The sequence below is a fragment of the Polypterus senegalus genome, chromosome 4 (genome assembly GCF_016835505.1).
Source record: "Polypterus senegalus isolate Bchr_013 chromosome 4, ASM1683550v1, whole genome shotgun sequence".
Classification (NCBI taxonomy): Eukaryota; Metazoa; Chordata; class Cladistia; order Polypteriformes; family Polypteridae; genus Polypterus; species Polypterus senegalus.
In genome coordinates this window covers 180365758-180386735 of record NC_053157.1, presented here as the reverse complement: position 1 = coordinate 180386735, position 20978 = coordinate 180365758, and the positions used below count along the sequence as shown (strand labels likewise).

The following is a 20978-nucleotide window of genomic DNA, read 5'->3' as shown; positions in this document are numbered from 1 at the left end:
ACTCCCTGTACTCTACTCCACTCCTCTGACCTCCCTCTCATTTATGCTCATGTATATTGTGTTGTTCCTACAGACCTTAATTCCTCTCCTCTCTAGAGCATATCTCCACCTCCCCAGGGTCTCCTCAACCTATTCCCTACTCTTGCTACAGATCACAATGTCATCTGCAAACATCATAGTCCATTAAGGACTCCTGACTAATTTCGACCTGTTCATCACCCTTGCAAATTAGAAAGGGCTCAGAGCCGAACCCAGATGTAATCTCACCTTGAATGTTTCCGTTACTCCTACTGAATACCTCACCACTGTCACACTTCCCTCATGCATATCTTGTACAACTCTTACATACTTCTCTGCAACTCCCGACTTCTTCATACAATACCACAACTCCTCTCTAGGCGCCCTGTCATATGCTTTCTCCAGGTCCACAAAGACACAATGCAGCTCCTTCTGGCTTCCCCAGTACTTCTCTGTCAACAATCTAAGAGCAAGTATCACATCTGTGGTGCTTTTTCCTGGCATTAAACCATACTGCTGCTCGCTAATCATCACCTTCCTTCTTAACCTTGCTTCCACTACTCTTTCGCATAACTTCAAGCTGTGGCTCATCAGTTTTATCCCTCTGTAGTTACTACAGCTCTGCACATCCCCCTTTTTCTTAAAAATCTGTACCAGTACACTTAATCTCCACTCCTTAGGCATCCTGTCACTTTCTAAGATTGCATTAAACAATCTCAACTACCATTTCTCATAAACCCCTCCATGGTTCTACAGGTATGTCATCTGGATCAACAGTCTTTCCATTCTTCATCCTCTTCATAGCTGTCCATATTTCTTCCTTGTTAATCCGTTGTACTTCCTGATTCACTATCTCCACATCAACCAACTTTCTCTTTCATTCTCTTTATTCATCAGCCACACAAAGTACTCTTTTCATCTCTGACTATCCCACTTTTTCTTCAATCAATCAATCAATCAACATTTATTTATATAGCACATATTCATACAAAAAATGTAGCTCAAAGTGCTTTACAAAATGAATAGAGAAATAGAAGACACAATAAAAGATAAACATAAGTCAACATTAATTAACATAGAATAAGTAAGGTCCGATGGCCAGGGTGGACAGAAAAAACAAAAAAAAACTCCAAAGGCTGGAGAAAAAATAAAATCTGTAGGGGTTCCAGACCAAGAGACCGCCCAGTCCCCTCTGGGCAATCTACCTAACATTAGTCAAACAGTCCTCTTTGTATTTAGGGTTTTCATGGAACGACCTGATGATGATGGTCACGTAGACTTCTGGCTTTCAGTCCATCAATGTTGGTGCATCATGATGCTTTGAGTAGGTGGTGGTGGCGCAGGCCGCCACCACAAAGAAACCGGAAAAAGAAACAGAAGAGAGAGTAGGGGTCAGTACGGATTTTAGAGCCACCATGAATAGTTATTATGAAGAATTGAACATACAGAGTATCAGTATTAAGTTAAAGTGAAGTTATAAAAAGGCCATGTTAAAGTAATGTGTTTTCAGCAGTGTTTTAAAGTGCTCTACTGTATTTGCCTGGCGAATTCCTATTGGCAGGCTATTCCAGATTTTGGGTGCATAACAGCAGAAGGCCGCCTCACCACTTCTTTTAAGTTTAGCTTTTGGAGTTATAAGGAGACACTCATTTGAAGATCTAAGGTTACGATTTGGAATATAACGTGTCAGGCATTCCGATATATAAGATGGAGCGAGATTATTTAAGGCTTTATAAACCATAAGCAGTATTTTAAATTTTAAATTAATTCTTTGCCAGCTCTGTTTACTTTCCTGTATTCCACCACCAAGTTTCCTTTTCCTCCTTCCTTTATCCAGATGTCACACCAAGCACCCTTCTTGCTGTCACCTTTACAACTTCTGCTGTAGTTGCCCAGCTGTCTGGTAACTCTTAACTGATGCCCCCCCCCAACCCCCCAGTGCCTGTCTTACCTCCTCCCTGAACTCAACCTTGCAACGTCTAGAATTTGATGCTTGGCTCTGCTCTCACTCTTCTCCTCTTCTTGATCTCCAACATCATCCTACAGACCCCCATCCTATGCTGCCTGACTACGCTTTCACCTGCCACTACTTTGCAGTCTACAGTCTCCTTTAGACTGACTGTCCTGTATAGGATGTAATCTACCTCTGTGTATTTTCCTCCACTTTTGTGCATCACCCTATGTTTCTTCCTCTTCTTAAAATACGTATTCGCAAAATCCACTGCCATCTCACCTTCTGCACAATTTTCCTTGACACCATACCTACCCATCACCTCCTCATCTCCTCTGTTCCAGTTACCACTCTCTTTCCCTTGGATTCACTCTCCACCACTTCCTACTCCCTTCAGAAATCTTTTTTCTCATCCATCACACATTCATCACCACACCTTCAATTTCAAGCTTCATAATCATCACTCTGTCTGACACTCTCTTCTATTCTCCATTATAGTTTGATATACAGGTATAATGGCAACATTTTCTTTTTTTCAGTGTCAGAGGCCATGTTTGAGAGAAATTCATCAATAATGGAATTCTTTAGCTCTTCAGTTGACTATGTTATATGAAAGACTGATCTTAGTGCACGTTAGCTGGACAAGAATAGCTCTTCTCCAGCATTATAAAATAAAGGATAGCACAATACATGATTTTTTATTTTTCAAGAACCATGGCTAAGTGGCTTCTAAAACATGAAATGCACACTATAAACAACAAACACTAGAAATGTGTTATTTATGTATTTTAGTACACAGGAGCTAATTGTTGGCCACTTACAAAATCATACCCATAGACAATACATTTTAGGCTGAGCCACAAAACCTTCTTTTAAGTGGAGTTATGTTTACATTAACTTTTCAGTTGGAAGTTGTAAAAAAAAAATTTTATCACATATTGTCGTCACTACCATTCATGTAGGATATATGTTCTTCATCCACAGTGACAAGCGTTGGCAATACTTTCACATAAAAAATAGTCTTTGTAAGGAATGCTACAGAGCCAATTTGGAAGCTTTATCAATATCTTCAATATATAAATTCAAATAAAGAAACCAAATTTCTAAACCTTGGCCTTCTTTCAGTAATACCAATGCTTTGGGACTAAAATGTAGTAATTGTTGCATTAATAAACTATGTATATGTGCATCAGTGTGTTTCAAAAATCTAAAATATTGTACCTGCAGTTTTAGGCCATGTTACAACAAATAGCTTTTCCATTTAAAAAAACCCTCAATTCAATGTACTGACTCCTAGTTAATGGATTCTGTTCTGATAAAAATAGCCACAATACAGAATCCACCTCTGGTCATGGTGTCATTCTATCAAGTACATGTACCCTCTTGTATTACGCTAATTTCACCAGTTAACCTAAGCCACGAGTATTTTGAGGTATGGGAGGCAAACTGGAAAAACATATAGGGAATCAGCCAACAACAATTTAACATAATGAAACCTGATTATTATTTATTTAATTTTTTTGGCTTCAGTTATTTTCAGTTTAATTTAATAAAATGGGGAATGGCTTCTAGAATATAATTGATGATGGTAGTAAAACAACCTCCCTATTAGCAATACCAATGGCAGCCTTGCATAATAGGATGAGATCGCCATAGAACACATTGTTTTTAAACAGACATAGCAGCAAGTCCTACTCTGCAGCAAAGACACTCTCATCACCTGTTGTCCTGAGTTTTGCCATAGGTGTAAAATTGCCTCTGTTCGTGCAGTTGTGTCACTTGCTTTTCTCTCATGTCTTAATCTATATTGCAGCTCCTCATCAATGTATATTAGTTCATACGGAAAATGTAAGGTCACCTTTATAGGTATAGTTATTGATGGAATAAAATGAGAGATTAACTAAAGCTTAGAAAAATAAAATCACTTTTAAAGTGCAATTTTGCCATTCAGCATTTGTGAAGATAACAACCTTTAACGCATGCCCCATAACCATAGACTTTTTTTTAAAGTTCGTGTAATCTCGCCAAAACTATTCTTACCAAAATGATACATATCCACATTTCCTCAATATGTATAATATTCAAACGCAAGTCGATACACAGTAACATTTTCAGCTTCAAAGAGGATATGTACATTGATTGATGCTTTGGTTTGATGTTTGTTCAGGGGCCCACTTGGCTAAAAATGTAAGCCACTGGTAGTAAATGAATAAATATTTAAAAAGCATTAATGTCGTGTTTTGTCTACCTGGGTAAAATGTGGTGGTGTGTCTTTCTGGATAGATTTTCACATTCTTTTCCACATTTTTCTGTAACAATATATATATTTTTTGACTATGATCAAAAAAGATCTTTTTTTTGCAGAGCACCCCAGCATATAAGATACATAATGTAAGTTTGGGGACATGGGTATCTATCCCTAAACTTTTTATTGCATGATGTGTTCCTGCATTTAACTGCCATTATCTGTTTCCTTGCAATATGCAGTGTGGGTTTCTCCTTGGTCATTTGTTCTGAAGAAAAGTCTGGCCTGAGTGCTTCATTCTCTCCTTCTTTTCCACTTCCTCGATTAAGGAAATACTGTGTTTATTATTACGTAGATGTGTTTTAGCACCCATACTTGATTATTGTTTAGCCCAGCAGTGCCAGATGATGCTGTACTACGAGAAAGCTCTAACTCTATTTCAAATAAAAGCCCTTCTCATTTATCTTAAAATGGATCATTGTTAACATAGACAGTCGGTCATTTTCTAACCCGCTTAGTCCTGAACTGGGTCACAGGGATCTGCTGGAGCCTATCCCAGCTAGCATAGGTTGCAAACCAGACAACACCTGGAGTATTTGACATGTTTCTCATTATGTACAAAACACACAAGCACTTTCCTAGCATTGCAATGGATTATTGTTCTCCCTCTTTCACTCACTACAAGTGGTGGTCATCGCTTTCTTCTTCCTAAACCAGTTAAATTACTGCTTTGCTAGGCCAAAATGCTGACAGTGTCACAACAAGTTGTGTGCCAAAGGGAACCTATTAGCTGCCACCCCTGCCTGTTTGTGCAGGACAAACATGCTTGTCAGTAATAACCACATTGTCCAGAAGCGTTTGGCCAGGATGAGGAGAAAAGCATGTTTGTAACCCACGAAGTGCTAGGGCAAATGCTAGTTGAAATCTGAGCTGTGCTAGCTTGGTGCCCGACTGTCCAAAGTTCCCTGTATTGGGTGTTGACAGATGTTATTTCTTACTGGTATTCTAATGGTTATATGGCCTTTGTCCATATTTATTTATTTTTTTTGCATTTGTTGTCACATTAAACTGCTTGATGTCATATATCAAATTATGCAACTTCTTGAGAACTTTTATTATTCAACTAAAAGTAGACCTTAACTAGGAGACTGTGCATGTCTTCATATAATAACAAAATAATTTGTGCTTAATTCATAAATATAATTGTACATAAATAACATTACAATGCAGAGTAAAGGTAAGGACACATTTTTTGCCAGTCATATTGGGTTTAACATTCTGATCTTGGCCCCAGATAACCATAAACTGGTAACTCTCAGAATGTTATGTTACTTTCTATTGTTAATATATTTACATTTCAAACATTACAGTAGTTATCAAAATAATTTAAGACTGTTCTCAAAAAAGTATGCTAAAGATATTCAAGTTTATTCATGTTGAACCGGGGCTGATTGTTGAAAAGTTTTCAGTATTGCTTAAATTAATTTGAATTTTGCATATTATTAACAAAAATGATATCTAAGATGTATAAGCCAACATAACCCAATTATGTTGTTTTTGTCAAATTAAAGTACCCTTAATGCAAATGTGGTTCATTGAATAAACATTTTATTTGTAAAGGTCACATTATAGTTTTTCACTATTCATAAGTGACCAGATTTATTCTTTTCAATGCTCTTAAGGTATTTCTATTTTATTTTTATTTCTTGCTCTAAACCAGCATTCCTGCCAATTTATTGAAGATGAAGTCTTTGACTTTGATGAGGAGGTTTGTGATAAATGTGTCTGTGTCCATAATGCCTTATTCACATTAGTCTCCAGCACATAAATGGATCCCTTGCCAGATAAAAATGTTAAAAATTACAAAGCTTTCATGTACAATTGAGTTTTAATCTGACTATATTGAACAAGGCATTGTGTAGAATGTCATTGCACATTTGGTCTAAACAGTGATCAGTTAAGAGCTGGCCAGTTATTCATTTTGTTCATTATTGTTTTTCACTTTGTTTCTGAATAGATAAAGTGAATGATTTGAAACAATAAACAAAGTCTAATTTTCTGTTGAATAATGTTAATGTCTTATTGTTAAATATTTGTATGTAGAGTTAGCCATCTGTGTACATGTGGTGGCAAACATCCTTATTTTTTCTCTTTACTTTTCTAACTTGATATTTCAAAAAATAAATTAATTGAATTAATTTACATTTCCATTGTCTTAGTTACAAAAGAGAACATGGTTGCAGCTGTTTTAGTAGTAGTAGTAGTAGTAGTAGTAGTAGGATTCCTGCGTTAGAAGGTTTTCTTTATCCATTAGTTGTGTGAAAGGTGTTAACAGAAATTCTCATATGGTAGAGTTAGCTGGGCTAATGGCATATTTTTCTTTCAGTATAAAATGCAGGTAGATCAGGAAGATGGAAAACAAAAAGACCAGACTGATGCACAAAACCAAGCTACAGAAGAAAGTGCAGCTTCAGAATCCAAGGTTCATTTTGATTTGTAACAATAGCATGTTTCCTGTAGCTATCACTGGCAGTAATGTTTACACGGTATTTCCAGTGCTGCATAATCAGCTCTGCCAAATGATTTATTATTGTGGGAGAAAGAAATAGCTATGTGCTGATTTTACAGAAACAAGGATAAAACAAATTGTAAGACAGTTATCAGTTTCATTGCTTTCCGTAGAGAGAAGCCAAAATATGCTTTGTATTGAAAATTATTTTAGTACAATGCTGTTAAAGGTAAAATAAGTTAACCTTTCTTTTTTTTTTTAGGTAGATCTATGAACTTTAAAAGCGTTAGATGGCCATTTCACTTAGCACTTTGTATAAATATTCCTATATATACAGTATTTGTAAATGTTTATATCCTGATTATGTCTTGAGTAAGGGAATTTTCAAATTAAGTTTTTACTGTGTGGTATACTCCATGTTCCTTTATCAGTAAAATTTCAAGTCTGTAATATTTTTAATAACACGCTCATCCATAGTCATTCTAAAGTTGCCAGGATTTGCTTTTACTTTACTTATTTTCATTTCATTGTTACATCCATTAAATACTTCCTATATTTTAGGAAAATGCCTCAGGAGACAAGCAAGAGCAGTCCAGTGGACAGTCAAAAGCTAAAGTAAAGGTGAAGAGTATTGATCTGCCAATACTTGCTAAGACCCTTAGACAGGTGGAACGTGACCACCTTAATAGCTTCATTGAAAATGAGGTAAGTAAATTGCATTGAAGACTACAAAGCTATTGCATTTTGAAACAGTCATAAATGATGCCTTTGAAGTGGGCTTATACAGAAGCAGTTAAGCGGTTAGTCAGTACATCTCTTGGCCATCAAAGGTAAAAGACTAAACCAGATTGTGAGCTGATTAATAGGCAGAAGGTGGAACAAAAACGAGGTGACATTATCAGTTGAGTCTCTCAAGAATCTGTCCATCCATCCATCCATTCTCTTCCGCTTATCCGAGGTCGGGTCGCGGGGGCAGCAGCTTAAGCAGAGAGGCCCAGACTTCCCTCTCCCGGCCACTTCTTCCAGCTCTTCGGGAGAATCCCAAAGGCGTTCCCAGGCCAGCCGGAGACATAGTCCCTCCAGCGTGTCCTGGGTCTTCCCCGGGGCCTCCTCCCGGTTGGACGTGCCCGGAACACCTCACCAGGGAGGCGTCCAGGAGGCATCCTGATCAGATGCCCGAGCCACCTCATCTGACTCCTCTCGATGCGGAGGAGCAGCAGCTCTACTCTGAGCCCCTCCCGGATGACTGAGCTTCTCACCCTATCTTTAAGGGAAAGCCCAGACACCCTGCGGAGGAAACTCATTTCAGCCGCTTGTATTCGCGATCTCGTTCTTTCGGTCACTACCCATAGCTCATGACCATAGGTGAGGGTAGGAAGGTAGATCGACTGGTAAATTGAGAGCTTTGCCTTACGGCTCAGCTCCTTTTTCACCACGACAGACCGATGCAGAGCCGCATCACTGCGGATGCCGCACCGATCCGCCTGTCGATCTCACGCTCCATTCTTCCCTCACTCGTGAACAAGACCCGAGATACTTGAACTCCTCCACTTGGGGCAGGATCTCTCCCCAACCCTGAGAGGGCACTCCACCCTTTTCGGCTGAGGACCATGCTCGGATTTGGAGGTGCTGATTCTCATCCCAGCCGCTTCACACTCAGCTGCGAACCGATCCAGAGAGCTGAAGATCACGGCCTGATGAAGCAAACAGGACAACATCATCTGCAAAAGCAGTGACCCAATCCTGAGTCCACCAAACGGACCCCTTCAACACCCTGGCTGCGCCTAGAAATTCTGTCCATAAAAGTTATGAACAGAATCCGTGACAAAGGGCAGCCCTGGCGGAGTCCAACTCTCACTGGAAGCGGGCTCGACTTACTGCGGCAATGCGGACCAAGCTCTGACACGGTTGTACAGAGACCGAACAGCTCTTATCAGGGGTCCGGTACCCCATACTCCCGAGCACCCCCACAGGATTCCCGAGGGACACGGTCGAATGCCTTTTCCAAGTCCACAAAACACATGTAGACCGGTCGGGCAAACTCCCATGCACCCTCCAGGACTCTGCTAAGGGTGAAGAGCTGGTCCACTGTTCGCGACCAGGGCGAAAACCACACTGTTCCTCCTGAATCCGAGGTTGACTATCCGACGGACCCTCCTCTCCAGAACCCCGAATAGACTTTTCCAGGGAGGCTGAGGAGTGTGATCCCTCTATAGTTGGAACACACCCTCCGGTCCCCTTTTAAAGAGGGGACCACCACCCCGTCTGCCAATCCAGAGGCACTGTCCCGATGTCCATGCGATGTTGCAGAGGCGTGTCAACCAAGACAGTCCTACAACATCCAGAGCCTTAAGGAACTCGGTATCTCATCCACCCCGGGGCCCTGCCACCAAGGAGTTTTTTGACCACCTCGGTGACTTCAGTCCCAGAGATGGGAGAGCCCACCTCAGAGTCCCCAGGCTCTGCTTCCTCGTGGAAGGCATGTTAGTGGGATTGAGGAGGTCTTGAAGTACTCCTCCCACCGACCCTAGCGTCAGTGAGGTCAGCAGCGCACCATCCCACTATATACGGTGTTGACACTGCACTGCTTCCCCTCCTGAGACGCGGACGGTGGACCAGAATCTCCTCAAGCCGTCCGAAAGTGTTCTCCATGGCCTCTCCAAACTCCTCCCATGCCCGAGTTTTGCCTCAGCAACAACGAAGCCGTTCGCTTGGCCTGCGGTACCTATCAGCTGCCTCCAGAGACCCACAGGACAAAAAGTCCTATAGGACTCCTTCTTCAGCTTGACGGCATCCCTCACGCGGTGTCCACCAGCGGGTTGGGGATTGCCGCCACGACAGGCACCGACCACCTTGCGGCCACAGCTCAGGTCAGCCGCCTCAACAATAGAAGCAAGGAACATGGGCCCATTGGACTCAATGTCCCCACCTCCCTCGGGGCGTGGTTGAAGTTCTGCGGAGGTGGGAGTTGAAGCTACTTCTGACAGGGGACTCTGCCAGCCGTTCCCAGCAGACCCTCACAACACGTTTGGGCCTACCAGGTCTGACCGGCATCTTCCCCCACCATCGAAGCCAACTCACCACCAGGTGGTGATCAGTTGACAGCTCCGCCCCTCTCTTCACCCGAGTGTCCAAGACATATGGCGCAAGTCCGGCGACACGACCACAAAGTCGATCATCGACCTGAGGCCTAGGGTGTCCTGGTGCCAAGTGCACATATGAACACCCTTATGCTTGAACATGGTGTTCGTTATGGACAATCCGTGGCGAGCACAGAAGTCCAATAACAAAACACCGCTCGGGTTCAGATCGGGGGGGCCATTCCTCCCAATCACGCCCTTCCAGGTCTCACTGTCATTGCCCACGTGAGCATTGAAGTCTCCCAGCAAAACAGGGAATCCCAGAAGGTATGCCCTCTAGCAACCCTCCAGAGACTCCAAAAAGGGTGGATACTCCAAACTGCTGTTTGGCGCATACGCACAAACAACAGTCAGGACCCTTCCCCCCACCCGAAGGCGGAGGGAGGCCACCCTCTCGTCCACCGGGGTAAACCCCAATGCACAGGCTCAGTTGGGGGCAATAAGTATGCCCACACCTGCTCGGCGCCTCTCACCGGGGGCAACTCCAGAGTGGTAGAGAGTCCAGCCCCTCTCAAGGAGATTGGTTCCAGAGTCCAAGCTGTGCGTCGAGGTGAGTCCGACTATATCTAGCCGGAACCTCTCGACCTCGCGCACTAGCTCAGGCTCCTTCCCTTCAGAGAGTGACATTCCCGTCCCAAGAGCCAGTTTCTGTAGCCGAGGATCAGACCGCCAAGGTCCCGCCCGCCACCACCCAACTCACACTGCACCCAACCTCCTTGGCCCCTCCCATAGGTGGTGAGCCCATGGGGAGGAGGACCCACGTTACCTCTTCGGGCTGTGCCCGGCCGAGCCCCATGGGTGCAGGCCCGGCCACTAGGCGCTCGCCATCGAGCCCCACCTCCAGGCCTGGCTCCAGAGGGGCCCGGTGACCAGCGTCGGGCAAGGGAAAGCGTTGTCCAAGTTTTATTTTCATTGGAGGTTTATTGAACCGCTCTTTGTCTCATCCCTCACCCAGGACCAGTTTGCCTTGGGTGGCCCTACCAGGGGCATAAAGCCCCGGACAACATAGCTCCTAGGATCATTGGGACACGCAAACCCCTCCACCACGATAAGGTGACGGTTCAAGGAGGAGTCAAGAATCTGTGCTAGAACTATTTCTTTTTCAAGTTATGTGAATGGATGTTCAAAACATTTGGAAAATTCAGTCTAATGTAGTCAAATGCCATGTTTTAATTTCAGTAAATACAAATACATTATCGTTGACTCTGACCAATACAACAAGAAAAATCTGAAAAAGGGTTTTCAGTTTGTGTTTACATGTCATTTTCATCCTCCAGACAAAGTACAGGAAAATAAATAAAATGTTATTTCCACCTGTGATTCATTCCCAGTCACTTTATACTTGGCTAGATGGTTTAGGGGCCATTCCTAGTGCTTAGACAATCTTTAGAGTGAAGAGTCAGGCACTGTAATAGGGCATTGTGTCCTAGTTGGCCCAAAATTTCATGGAGCTGCCCTGCACCCATAAATCGTAATTACCTTGATTGTAAGCTCCAGAGGGGTGTTATGTATCAGCGCATGTTCTTTTACTTTTTGACAGATCTGCCATCTGCTTCTCTCAAAAATGCTAGAGGTCATTGCAGTTGAGTTTACAATCTGATCACTTGACAAGAACGCAAAATCATGTGACTAGAATATATATCTTTCACTTTTGAACTTATAAAGAGACTTGAAGCATTGTTTTTCTTTATGGTGAAGTTCCCCTGATGTTGCATGAAGATGTAACTTGTAAGAAGTACAGTAATTTGACAAATAGAAAAATAGAAAAACTGCACTTTAGTATATATTTATAAAGTCTAAAGGAGCTTAAAAGAAGCAAGACTAAAAGAAGTGATGAAATAGATTTAAGCTATACTTTGATGACTCAACTTATGTACACCTCATCACTCTCTATAGTAAATCTGCACATATCAGTTCTGTTAAGCATAAAGGATGCATTTCTCTGAGTAGTGTGCTAACTTTAATCTAAGGACTATGTGTAGTGAGAGCAGAGAATGAGACCATAACTCTATTAGGCAACGCTGTTATGACAGTTATTAACCCAAACAACTTCCATTCCACCATTTTCCCACCAGTGAGCAACATTTTCTTTTTGCATTACTTTTGGGTGTAATAGATAGAATATTTGCTTTGTGTTCCTGATTTACATTTATCCTGATCTTTTTTTTTTTACACAGGGAAAAATGATAATGCAAGACAAGTTAGAGAAGGAGCGAAATGATGCTAAAAATGCTGTTGAAGAATATGTTTATGACCTTCGAGATAAGCTGTGTGGTATCTATGAAAAGTTCATCAGTGAAGATGTAAGTTGTTCTATTGCTGGTATTACAACTGCTAATGTTAAAGCTGTGTTTAGTTTATGTTTATTTTTTTTAATATATTATTTTTGAAAGCCAAAACATTACAATGGCTTGCTACTTGATCATCATAACAGATTCATCCAAAGCTTTGTTTAGTTAATTATTCATGTTATGTAATCACAGAGGTAAATGTGTAGTTTAGAGCTACTTTTTATTTGTATAATGGCATAGATGTTCACATGGTGGGGTATTTGTAAAATTTACAGTATATTGTGAACTTTTAATGTATGAGATTTGTAGAAATAATTTTCAAAAACCTTACATTTTCCTTTATTGTATGCATTTATAATAAAAAACCTTGTGACTCCTTCCTCGTAATGCATTTACTTATCAATACGGCTGACAAAGTCTGGTTCAGAAGAGTATTTGCAAAATTGCCTTACTAATATATTGTATAAGTAATAGCATATGTATTAAGTCAAATAAGTAATGTGTTTAGTGATCATAATTGACTTTATATATTATCTTATATATATATATATATATATATATATATATTTTTTTTTTTTTTTTATATAAACGTTTTGTGTTATTTTTCCAGGACAATAGTAAGCTGTGTCTTATGCTTGAAGACACAGAAAACTGGCTTTATGAAGAGGGAGAGGACCAGCCGAAACAAGTATATGTTGACAAGCTCGTGGAACTGAAGGTATACATTACACCTATGCACAATTTGAAGACGTTTTATTATATTTCTCAGTATTCTGTAAGCCAGTATTTTAGTTAATATTTAGTTTGTTTGCCTTCTTTTGTTAATTGTTGTTGCTGTTGATTGAATATTGTAATCCTGTGGGACTCACGGTTTCAAATTGCCATTGTCTTCTGGGCTGGCTTCTGTATGATGTGATGGGAGCGTGCACAATGTCAGAAGTTGTTGAATTAGTTTTAAAAGAGAGACATTAAGAAATATGTACAGTTTAAAACAATTCAGTGATGTTGTCATTGTTAAAGTGATAGAGGCAGCTATTAGTATAATTGATAGTACCTTAGGAGGTTTCACAGAATTATGTTAACGTCAATTTACTGCAGTAATATGCAATTTGGTTGACTGTTAATCTTAATTTAGCTAATATTTTGTTAGTGTTAGTTTGTACAAATGACCCTGAAGCAGACTGACATCTTCTTTAGAGCCGATTCCTGATATTTGTCTGCTACTTTGAGAAAAAGCTTTGAAACTAAACTGTGCTTGCAAATCTGAAGGCCACAGGTGAAGCTAGTTTGAGGACATGAGGACCACAAATCAGTTCAACCTGGGTTGTGTGCTTTTGGTGGCATGTAACCCAGTGCTACCTGCCAGATGGTCGAGTGGCCGGAGACTAAATCGGCCCACCTAAATTGGTCAATCACAGAATACAACCGTTGTATCTAGGTCACACCTTTCTGCTTATAACTTAGAAGAGCTGGAAAACACACACAGTGATTACTTTAAGGAGACATAATCAGTCGCTGGGTTAATGGTCTGCCCTACATTCATTGTCTGAGTGTGCAAGAGTGTCTCAAGCAATGAACAGGTCCACCCTCACTGCATCCCGATACAGATTTGGTTCTTGCTTTGCACCAAGGGCTGCCAGGGTATCCTCTAAAACCTGCAACGTTGAACCAAATGAAGTGGTTTGAAAATCAATTAATGAATAGCTTTATTTTGAAAGTCAGTACCATAACTAATATGGGAAGAGGGAAGAAGGTTTTATTGAAAGTTTTAAGAATAATTTGTGAGTTTAAATATAGAAAGCAAGTTTTGAAGTTTTGGCAAAGAACATCATTCCGTTGTTCGTGGCCACTTAAAGACAAAGGAGTCTTTTTGCATAATTAGTAAAAACGATTTTAAAAAATAATTTGTTTTTTTGATTTTTGCTTTCCAGAAATATGGCCAGCCCATTCAGGATAGGTACAGAGAACATGAAGAGAGACCAAAGGCATTTGATGATCTCGGGAAGAAGGTGCAGATGTTTATGAAAGCTGTTGAAGCATTTAAAAAGAAGGTGAGAAAGTTTATTTGAGCTTTAAATGTGCTTGCATCAAAGTTAAAACACATTTTCTTTACAGATGTGACAATATTGTAATCTTTATTCATAATTTATTCCCATGGTAAAATAAGTTTATAGTAGTGGTTATTATTGTCACATTTGACTGTGATGCGAGTCAAATATTAGATGTGCCTGTACAACTTGCAGATGAAAGCCTTTTCTGAACCTTTTGGACTGACCTTTAATGCTATATAACACTGTTTGCTTTACCATAGTGAGCTCAAAAGGTAAACTTGAAAGGTTCATTTCTGTTGTACTTTGAGTAGATTCCTTCAAGTTAGTCCTCACCGCTTTCTGAATGGCCTTTTACCATGAGGTTATGCTACTATAAAAATTATTATATGAATCCAAAGTAGCTGTGTTGAGCCTTTATTGTAATGTTAAATGCTTTGAAAAGCTTTTTTGCCATTTATTACAATACCATTGGTTAGTTACAGTGTTTTATTTTTGTGTGACATTCATGGCAGGATGAAAGATATGACCATTTGGATACTGAAGAAATGGCCAAAGTAGAAAAATGTGCCAATGAGACAATGGCTTGGATGAACAGCAAAATGAATGCACAGAGCAAATTAAGTGTAACCCAAGAACCTGCAGTGAAAGTAGCAGACATAATGTCAAAAGCCCAGGTAGGCAATGTGACTGCATTTTACTTTCTTCTTGCTTTTTGAGTTTTACCTAATACTTAGTAATGTAATGCCATCAAAAGTCAGCAGAACAGAATCTCATCATACGTTTTATTAAACCGTAAATAATTTAGAAAAGAGCAATAAAATGTCTTTGACTTAGGAATGCCTTTATACAAATAATCAGGATAGTAAATATCTGAGAGGTGTTGAATAATTAAATGTAAGTCCTTAAATTTCCCTCAGTTCCTGTTTGATTCAAGCATAATTTGCACTTTTTATGTATTGTTATCCATAACAAAATATTTTATCATTTAAGACTACATTACTTTGTGTTTTAAGCACAATATCCATTGGTAGAGTACAACATGTCTAAATTGAAAATAGTGGCCTTGCTTAGTATTGGACAGTGGAGAGTTTTATTTGAGTGAGTTTTGCATCTTTTCCATTTTTTCTTGAAGCCTTGTGACTTCATCTTGACTACATGAATATGTGCTGACCTCAGCCTGACCCTTGCAGTACTGCATTTAAAGCTTCATTTTATGTCTGGCATGTTTAGATAACTACACTAAGTGTTTTTTATATACTGTGCTGCTTGAAAGTTTGTTAACCCTTTAGAATTTTCTATATTTCTGCATAAATAAGACCTAAAACATCATCATATTTTCACTCCATTCCTAAAAGTAGATAAAGAGAAGCGAGCAGTTAATGTGAGGAAACCCACCAACATCCCAGAGTTGAAGCTGTTCTATACGGAGGAATGGGCTAAAATTCCTCCAAGCCAGTGTGCAGGAATGACCAAAAGTTACCAGAAACGTTTAGTTGCAGTTATTGCTGCAAAGGGGGGTCACACCAGATACTGAAAGCAAAGGTTCACATACTTTTGCCACTTGCAAATATGTAATATTCAATCACATTCCTTAATAAATAAATGACCAAGTATAATATTTTTGTCTCATTTGTTTTAACTGGTTTGTCTTTATCTACTTTTAGGACTTGAGTGAAAATCTGATGATGTTTTAGGTCATATTTATGCAGAAATATAGAAAATTCTAAAGGGTTCACAAACTTTCAAGCACAACTGTCCACAAGATATGAGTTGCCTTATTTGACATTGAACAGAATTTGATTCATAATGATTCCAAGTAGTGCGTCATTTAAATGAGCTTGCTGCCTGCAGGAATGGCAAATGAGAAATTCAGATGCCATTTTTCGTCCATTTCTTTAAAAACTGGGTTAATAAAACTTCATAATTACACGTGCCGCTAAATGGAGGAAAATTACAATGAGTCTTATTTGTTTTGTAATCTTTGTAGCTCATAGTTGTGATTTTTAAGAAATTGTTGAGGTATAATTTTTTTGTTTGTTTTGTTAGGAACTGGACAGCACATGTAGTCCAGTCATCAACAAGCCAAAGCCTAAGGTGGAAGTCCCAAGCGAGGAGAAGGAGAAAGCAAACAGCGCACATAATGGGCCTGTCAATGGTCAAAACGCAGCAGATTGCAAGCCAGATGTAGCAGGTGATGGGACTCCTCCTACAAAACCAGCAACAGGTGAAATGGAAGTGGACTGAGCCACCATGTCCGTTCTCACCAAGATGAAGCGCAATTGTAGATACTATGGTCCATGTTCACCTCATGTTTGATTTTCAAGATTTTACTGGATTCCTTTTCATGATCCAAAGTCTACCCGCAGTACAGAGTGCTAGCTATTTTTTTATTTTGGAAGACTGATTCTTTATTGTTAGGTTATCAGTGTTGGCTAGCAGCTTTATGAAAAAGATATTTATACTGTTGTGTTCCTAGAGCCTGCACTGTGTGAAGAGTTTATTTATTTTAAATACAGTGCAGAATTATTCCATTTTATGTCTTTGTGTTTGTACTTTAATAGATAAAAAAAAAAAAACAATTCCCAGGTACAATATAGCTGTGTGTCCACGATTCGTCTTGTGGAATGTAATCCCAAAGTTTTGGGGACAGGGTTTTGACACAGAAATATAAGCCTATGTTTCCATCAATTCAAATAAATATTGTTAGCTATATTTATTTGAATTTGTCTTCTGCCTAAAATTTGTAAATAAGTTACCTTGCTTTTACTGGTGCCTGCTAGCTTGATAGTAAAAATGGTGAAGATTTGCAGTTGTAGAAATACTTAAGCCCAGTGGTTGGGGAAGCTGCACAAAAATATCAAGCTAAATGATACATTCCTGTAACTGGAGTCTGTCAAATTAGTGAACAGCAAATTGTGGGATTTCCCTGTTAAACGCTAAAGAGGTTTGAATGATTGTCTACATCTGTATGCTCTTTTTCTGATGCAGAGCTCTGCCTTCGCTAGCACTGGGAAAGAATTTGTTCAGAATCCGAGAGCTCAGAGAGAATTTATTTATGACTGTACATGTGGCACTTCATCCACATCTGTGTTTGTTATCTTCCAAGCAAAAGTGTTTTTTTTTTTTGTTTTGTTTCCCCAGTGAATTTTGTCTCGAATTTTGATTTGTGTAATTGTTTTCTTCTGCACTGTGATACACCTGGTCCATCCTGTACCACTCCTTATGCTGCCACACGTGTCTGTTTTGCACTTATACCTCTTTCTACATGTTAAACACTTGTGGCAGCCACTCGCCTCTATCCAGCAGTGCTCATGTTGCACATCCTTTTAGACGTTTTTGTTATGTCAGCATTTCATAACTCACCTAACTTTTCCATTCCATTCAGTGTTTATTTTCACAGAGATTTGTTTGTGAGCTTAATGGACTATTATGGCAAGGCTTTCCACTGGCTGTGTTTTTCATTAATGTTGGTTTGTTGTATTCTTTATGATAATTAGTTTTAACTTAACAGCTTCAAAGATGCATTCGAGTTTTATTACATTTGCAAGATAAAATGCACTGTAACTTTTTGCAGAGAATTTGCTTTGTATTTTTAGAGTAATGGTGTAATAAAGCAAGACATGTTGCTGAAACCAACTTAAGCAAAAGGAGGTTCTAGTGACCGGCTATACTGCTTTCAGCCATACCCGTGTGTTATCCAAAGGGGAGCGAGGGAGGCAAAGAGAAGAAGAATGTACAGTAGTTTTGGAGTTCAAGCAAAATCAACCTGTCAGCCGGCATACACGTCAGAAGATCATTTTGTTGGCACGTACCTCGAGCAGATTTTCTTTTGGTTGACAGTTTCAGAAAAAGTCTCAGTCGGGCTTCCCAAAAGTCTGCATCTCTGTATTGCATATTCTGTTTGATGACAGATATTCTCTGAAACTCGGGGCTGCTCCAGCTTTTCTGAATGTGTTTACTGAAGCTGTGCTAAATATAACATGAAGCATTGGCAGGTTTTTTCATTTCAATTGTTAATGTTTAATAAACAAATCTAAACCTAAAGCTGCTTGTATCAAAAATAAGTAGAATATATTTTTAAATGTGTTTCAACTGAAAGATGTTTAACACTGACTGAAATAGATTAGAAGTGTACATCAATGTTTGAAACAGAGTTATGTACAAAACAGCCATTTTTGCCGTCCCTTTAGGATGCAAGATAAGAGAGTAAGAGGGACCTGCCTGGTTTTGAAGTCATTTGTAAAGTCCGAGTTTCACACTGTGGCGGCGGCTGCTGCGTATATTTTGGTGAGCCTTATTCCTCTTGCTCTTTGGAGGATTGACAGCATGAAAAGAGCTTGCCCAGGATCGTATGTACTTCTTTTTGAAAATGATTATGCAGTTTCTGTTGTGAGATCTCTTTAATTTGTAGCTCAGGATATGATCAGTGTCATCTGTTCACAGCCACCATTGTATTCTTAGTCATGCAATGGAAAACAAAGCCTGGCTGACTGAGATTACAATGTGCATATCCTCTGAGCCTGTGTATCATGTCTGCCAATGTCGTTTAGAACTGTCCAAGTTTTACTTTGTTTTTAGGTCATTTGGTGGGTTTCCATTACCACTCATTTTGTTCTTGCTAACAAAGTATACTTTTAATGCACTGCACTCTTTCTGGGCCTGGGACATAGCAAGAATTACAAGTCCTCTTTGTTTCTCAATCAGTTCTTGCTTTTAACATAGATCATTTATAGGCAATAATGTGAGACGCTATATGGCTTCACTCGAGCCAGTGTGTTCCTTCAGTGTTAATGGAAACCCAACTTCAGGTTCTTGCTTTGCTGTTCCAATAACTGGTCCCAGTTGTTTGCTGTCTCTTGGCTAATGGATTCCATCCATAAAGCTATCAGCAGTAGTGAAATACACCTCCTTGTATTCTAAGGCGTGTAATTCTCCAAAACCAAAAAGGAACAGGTATTAAACACTTCAAAAAGAACATTTTTACTGTTTTTATTACTTAATCATTTCTTTTTGGGTTTCATCAAGCATTGCTGCTACACAGAGCATTTCCTAAGTGAACCAACAAAGACCGTGTTCAACCATGACGTGTTTGAAATAGTATTGTCAGTGACTTCCTGCAATTCACTGTTTACTGGTGACATGGTGGTGGTTGTGTCATTGTCTGTGTGGATGTTTGCACATTCTCCTCATGTCTGCATTGGTTTTTCTTCCAGTTTGCCAAAGCTTTGCAAGCTAAGATCATTGAAAAATTTAAATTGGCCCCAGCATGAGTATGAGGGGAGTTTAATGGGTGTGTGTGAGTGTGAGTGTGAGCGCACACATGTGCCCCTGCACTGGACTAACTAACGTTTCACTATACTTTGGCCTCCTTGCAGATTCCCTGCATGCCTTCCTAATGTCTAGGGAGGCCCAAGTCCCAAGCTTTGTGTATTCCTTTGGACTGTTGCCTTCTTGTGGCCCCTGTGATGTTTTTTCCCCTCCTTTAGACTAGAAGGGCATTTATGCAGTAAATACAGCATGTCTCACTCTGGTAATAATCGTGCTGGTACTGTAGCAACATGGTTGTGGTTTACATGCAATCAGCCGAACCAGCACAGCAGTAGAGTACAAGCAGGGAAAAAACGCATGAATATCTGAAGAACTGCAGGCCTAACTCTCTTGTTCCTATTCACATGCTTAGGAGATCTGAAGGTCACTAAAGCCCTGCTGCCCTCCAGACTACTTGCTAATTTCTTCCACGTTTCTATATTTCTTTGTGTAAAGTTTATTATTGTCAGTGTTCTTTTTGAAGAATTTATTTTAAACTGGGATCCACTGTCCTCATTCCTTTCACTTCTTAATTTCCATTTGATTAAACTGAACGCTCTTTCAATCTGTCCGCACACCTCACAAGTCTTGGTCCCAGAATCGGCCTAGTCACTCCACACAGTGCTCCCCACATCGTGATAGCTAACCTAACATCCTGTTACACTTCTTGATCGCGTCTGTACAATGGCTTGATGTGGATAGTGATGAATCCACTAGGACTCCCAGGTCTTTCTCACAAGGTGTACTTTTAAGCTTCAGACCCCCCATTTTGTGTTTAAATCCTGCATGTAATACTTTACATTTACTTACATTAACTTTCATCTGCCACAAATCTGCCCCATGACTGTATGCTATCCAAGTTCCTCTGTGTCAGTATAGTTAACTTTACAGTATCTTCCCTCTAGTTTAGTGTCGTCTGCAAGCTTAACCAGCTTATTTATTATATTCTGGTCCAGATTGTTTATGTATAATAAAAAGAGCCATAGCCCCTGCCCTTATCCCTGAGGTGTTCCATTTTTAATATCACCGAATTCTGAAAAGTTCCCCTTGTCATTCTTACTTCTATCAAAATTTTGGGCTGAACATGTCCTGTATTATGAACACTTTTAAACCTGACCCGCTTATCCTACCTTGCATTACTGAGGCTTTGCTGAAGCTGCTTATTATGGTCATTAGATTTGAATGCCTATTGAATACGGTCCTGATCATTACAGAATACTACATCTTGACAGACCCTCCATCTGTTGGCTGCTTTTAAAATACTGTGTTGAAAAAAGAGTTGTTGATTATGTTTAAAAAAAAACAAACTCCAGATCTTCTGCACTGCTGTTTGTAAGGGTAGCCCTGTTAATATTTGGATAATTGAAGTGCCCCATGACTATAATATCCATCCCGCTATATCCTAACTACAGGGTCACGGGAGTCTGTTGGAGCTAATCCCAGCCAGCACAGGGCACAAAGCAGGA

General features: G+C 39.9%; 1 protein-coding gene across 2 annotated transcripts in view; it reads left to right on the top strand.

The window, feature by feature from the left end:
- The window catches only part of hspa4l (heat shock protein 4 like), a 96140-nt gene extending 76960 nt beyond the window's left edge, over window positions 1-19180 (top strand). The window contains exons 13-20 of one of the 2 annotated variants that reach the window (XM_039751715.1): window positions 5935-5982; window positions 6601-6696; window positions 7285-7428; window positions 12041-12166; window positions 12765-12872; window positions 14086-14205; window positions 14718-14879; window positions 16252-19180. In XM_039751715.1, coding sequence (XP_039607649.1) covers window positions 5935-5982; window positions 6601-6696; window positions 7285-7428; window positions 12041-12166; window positions 12765-12872; window positions 14086-14205; window positions 14718-14879; window positions 16252-16449 — 1002 coding nt within the window. In that variant the 3' untranslated portion in view covers window positions 16450-19180. The remainder of the gene's footprint in view (window positions 1-5934; window positions 5983-6600; window positions 6697-7284; window positions 7429-12040; window positions 12167-12764; window positions 12873-14085; window positions 14206-14717; window positions 14880-16251) is intronic. The other variant, XM_039751716.1, reaches the window with a different exon arrangement.
- Window positions 19181-20978: the final 1798 nt, after the last annotated feature.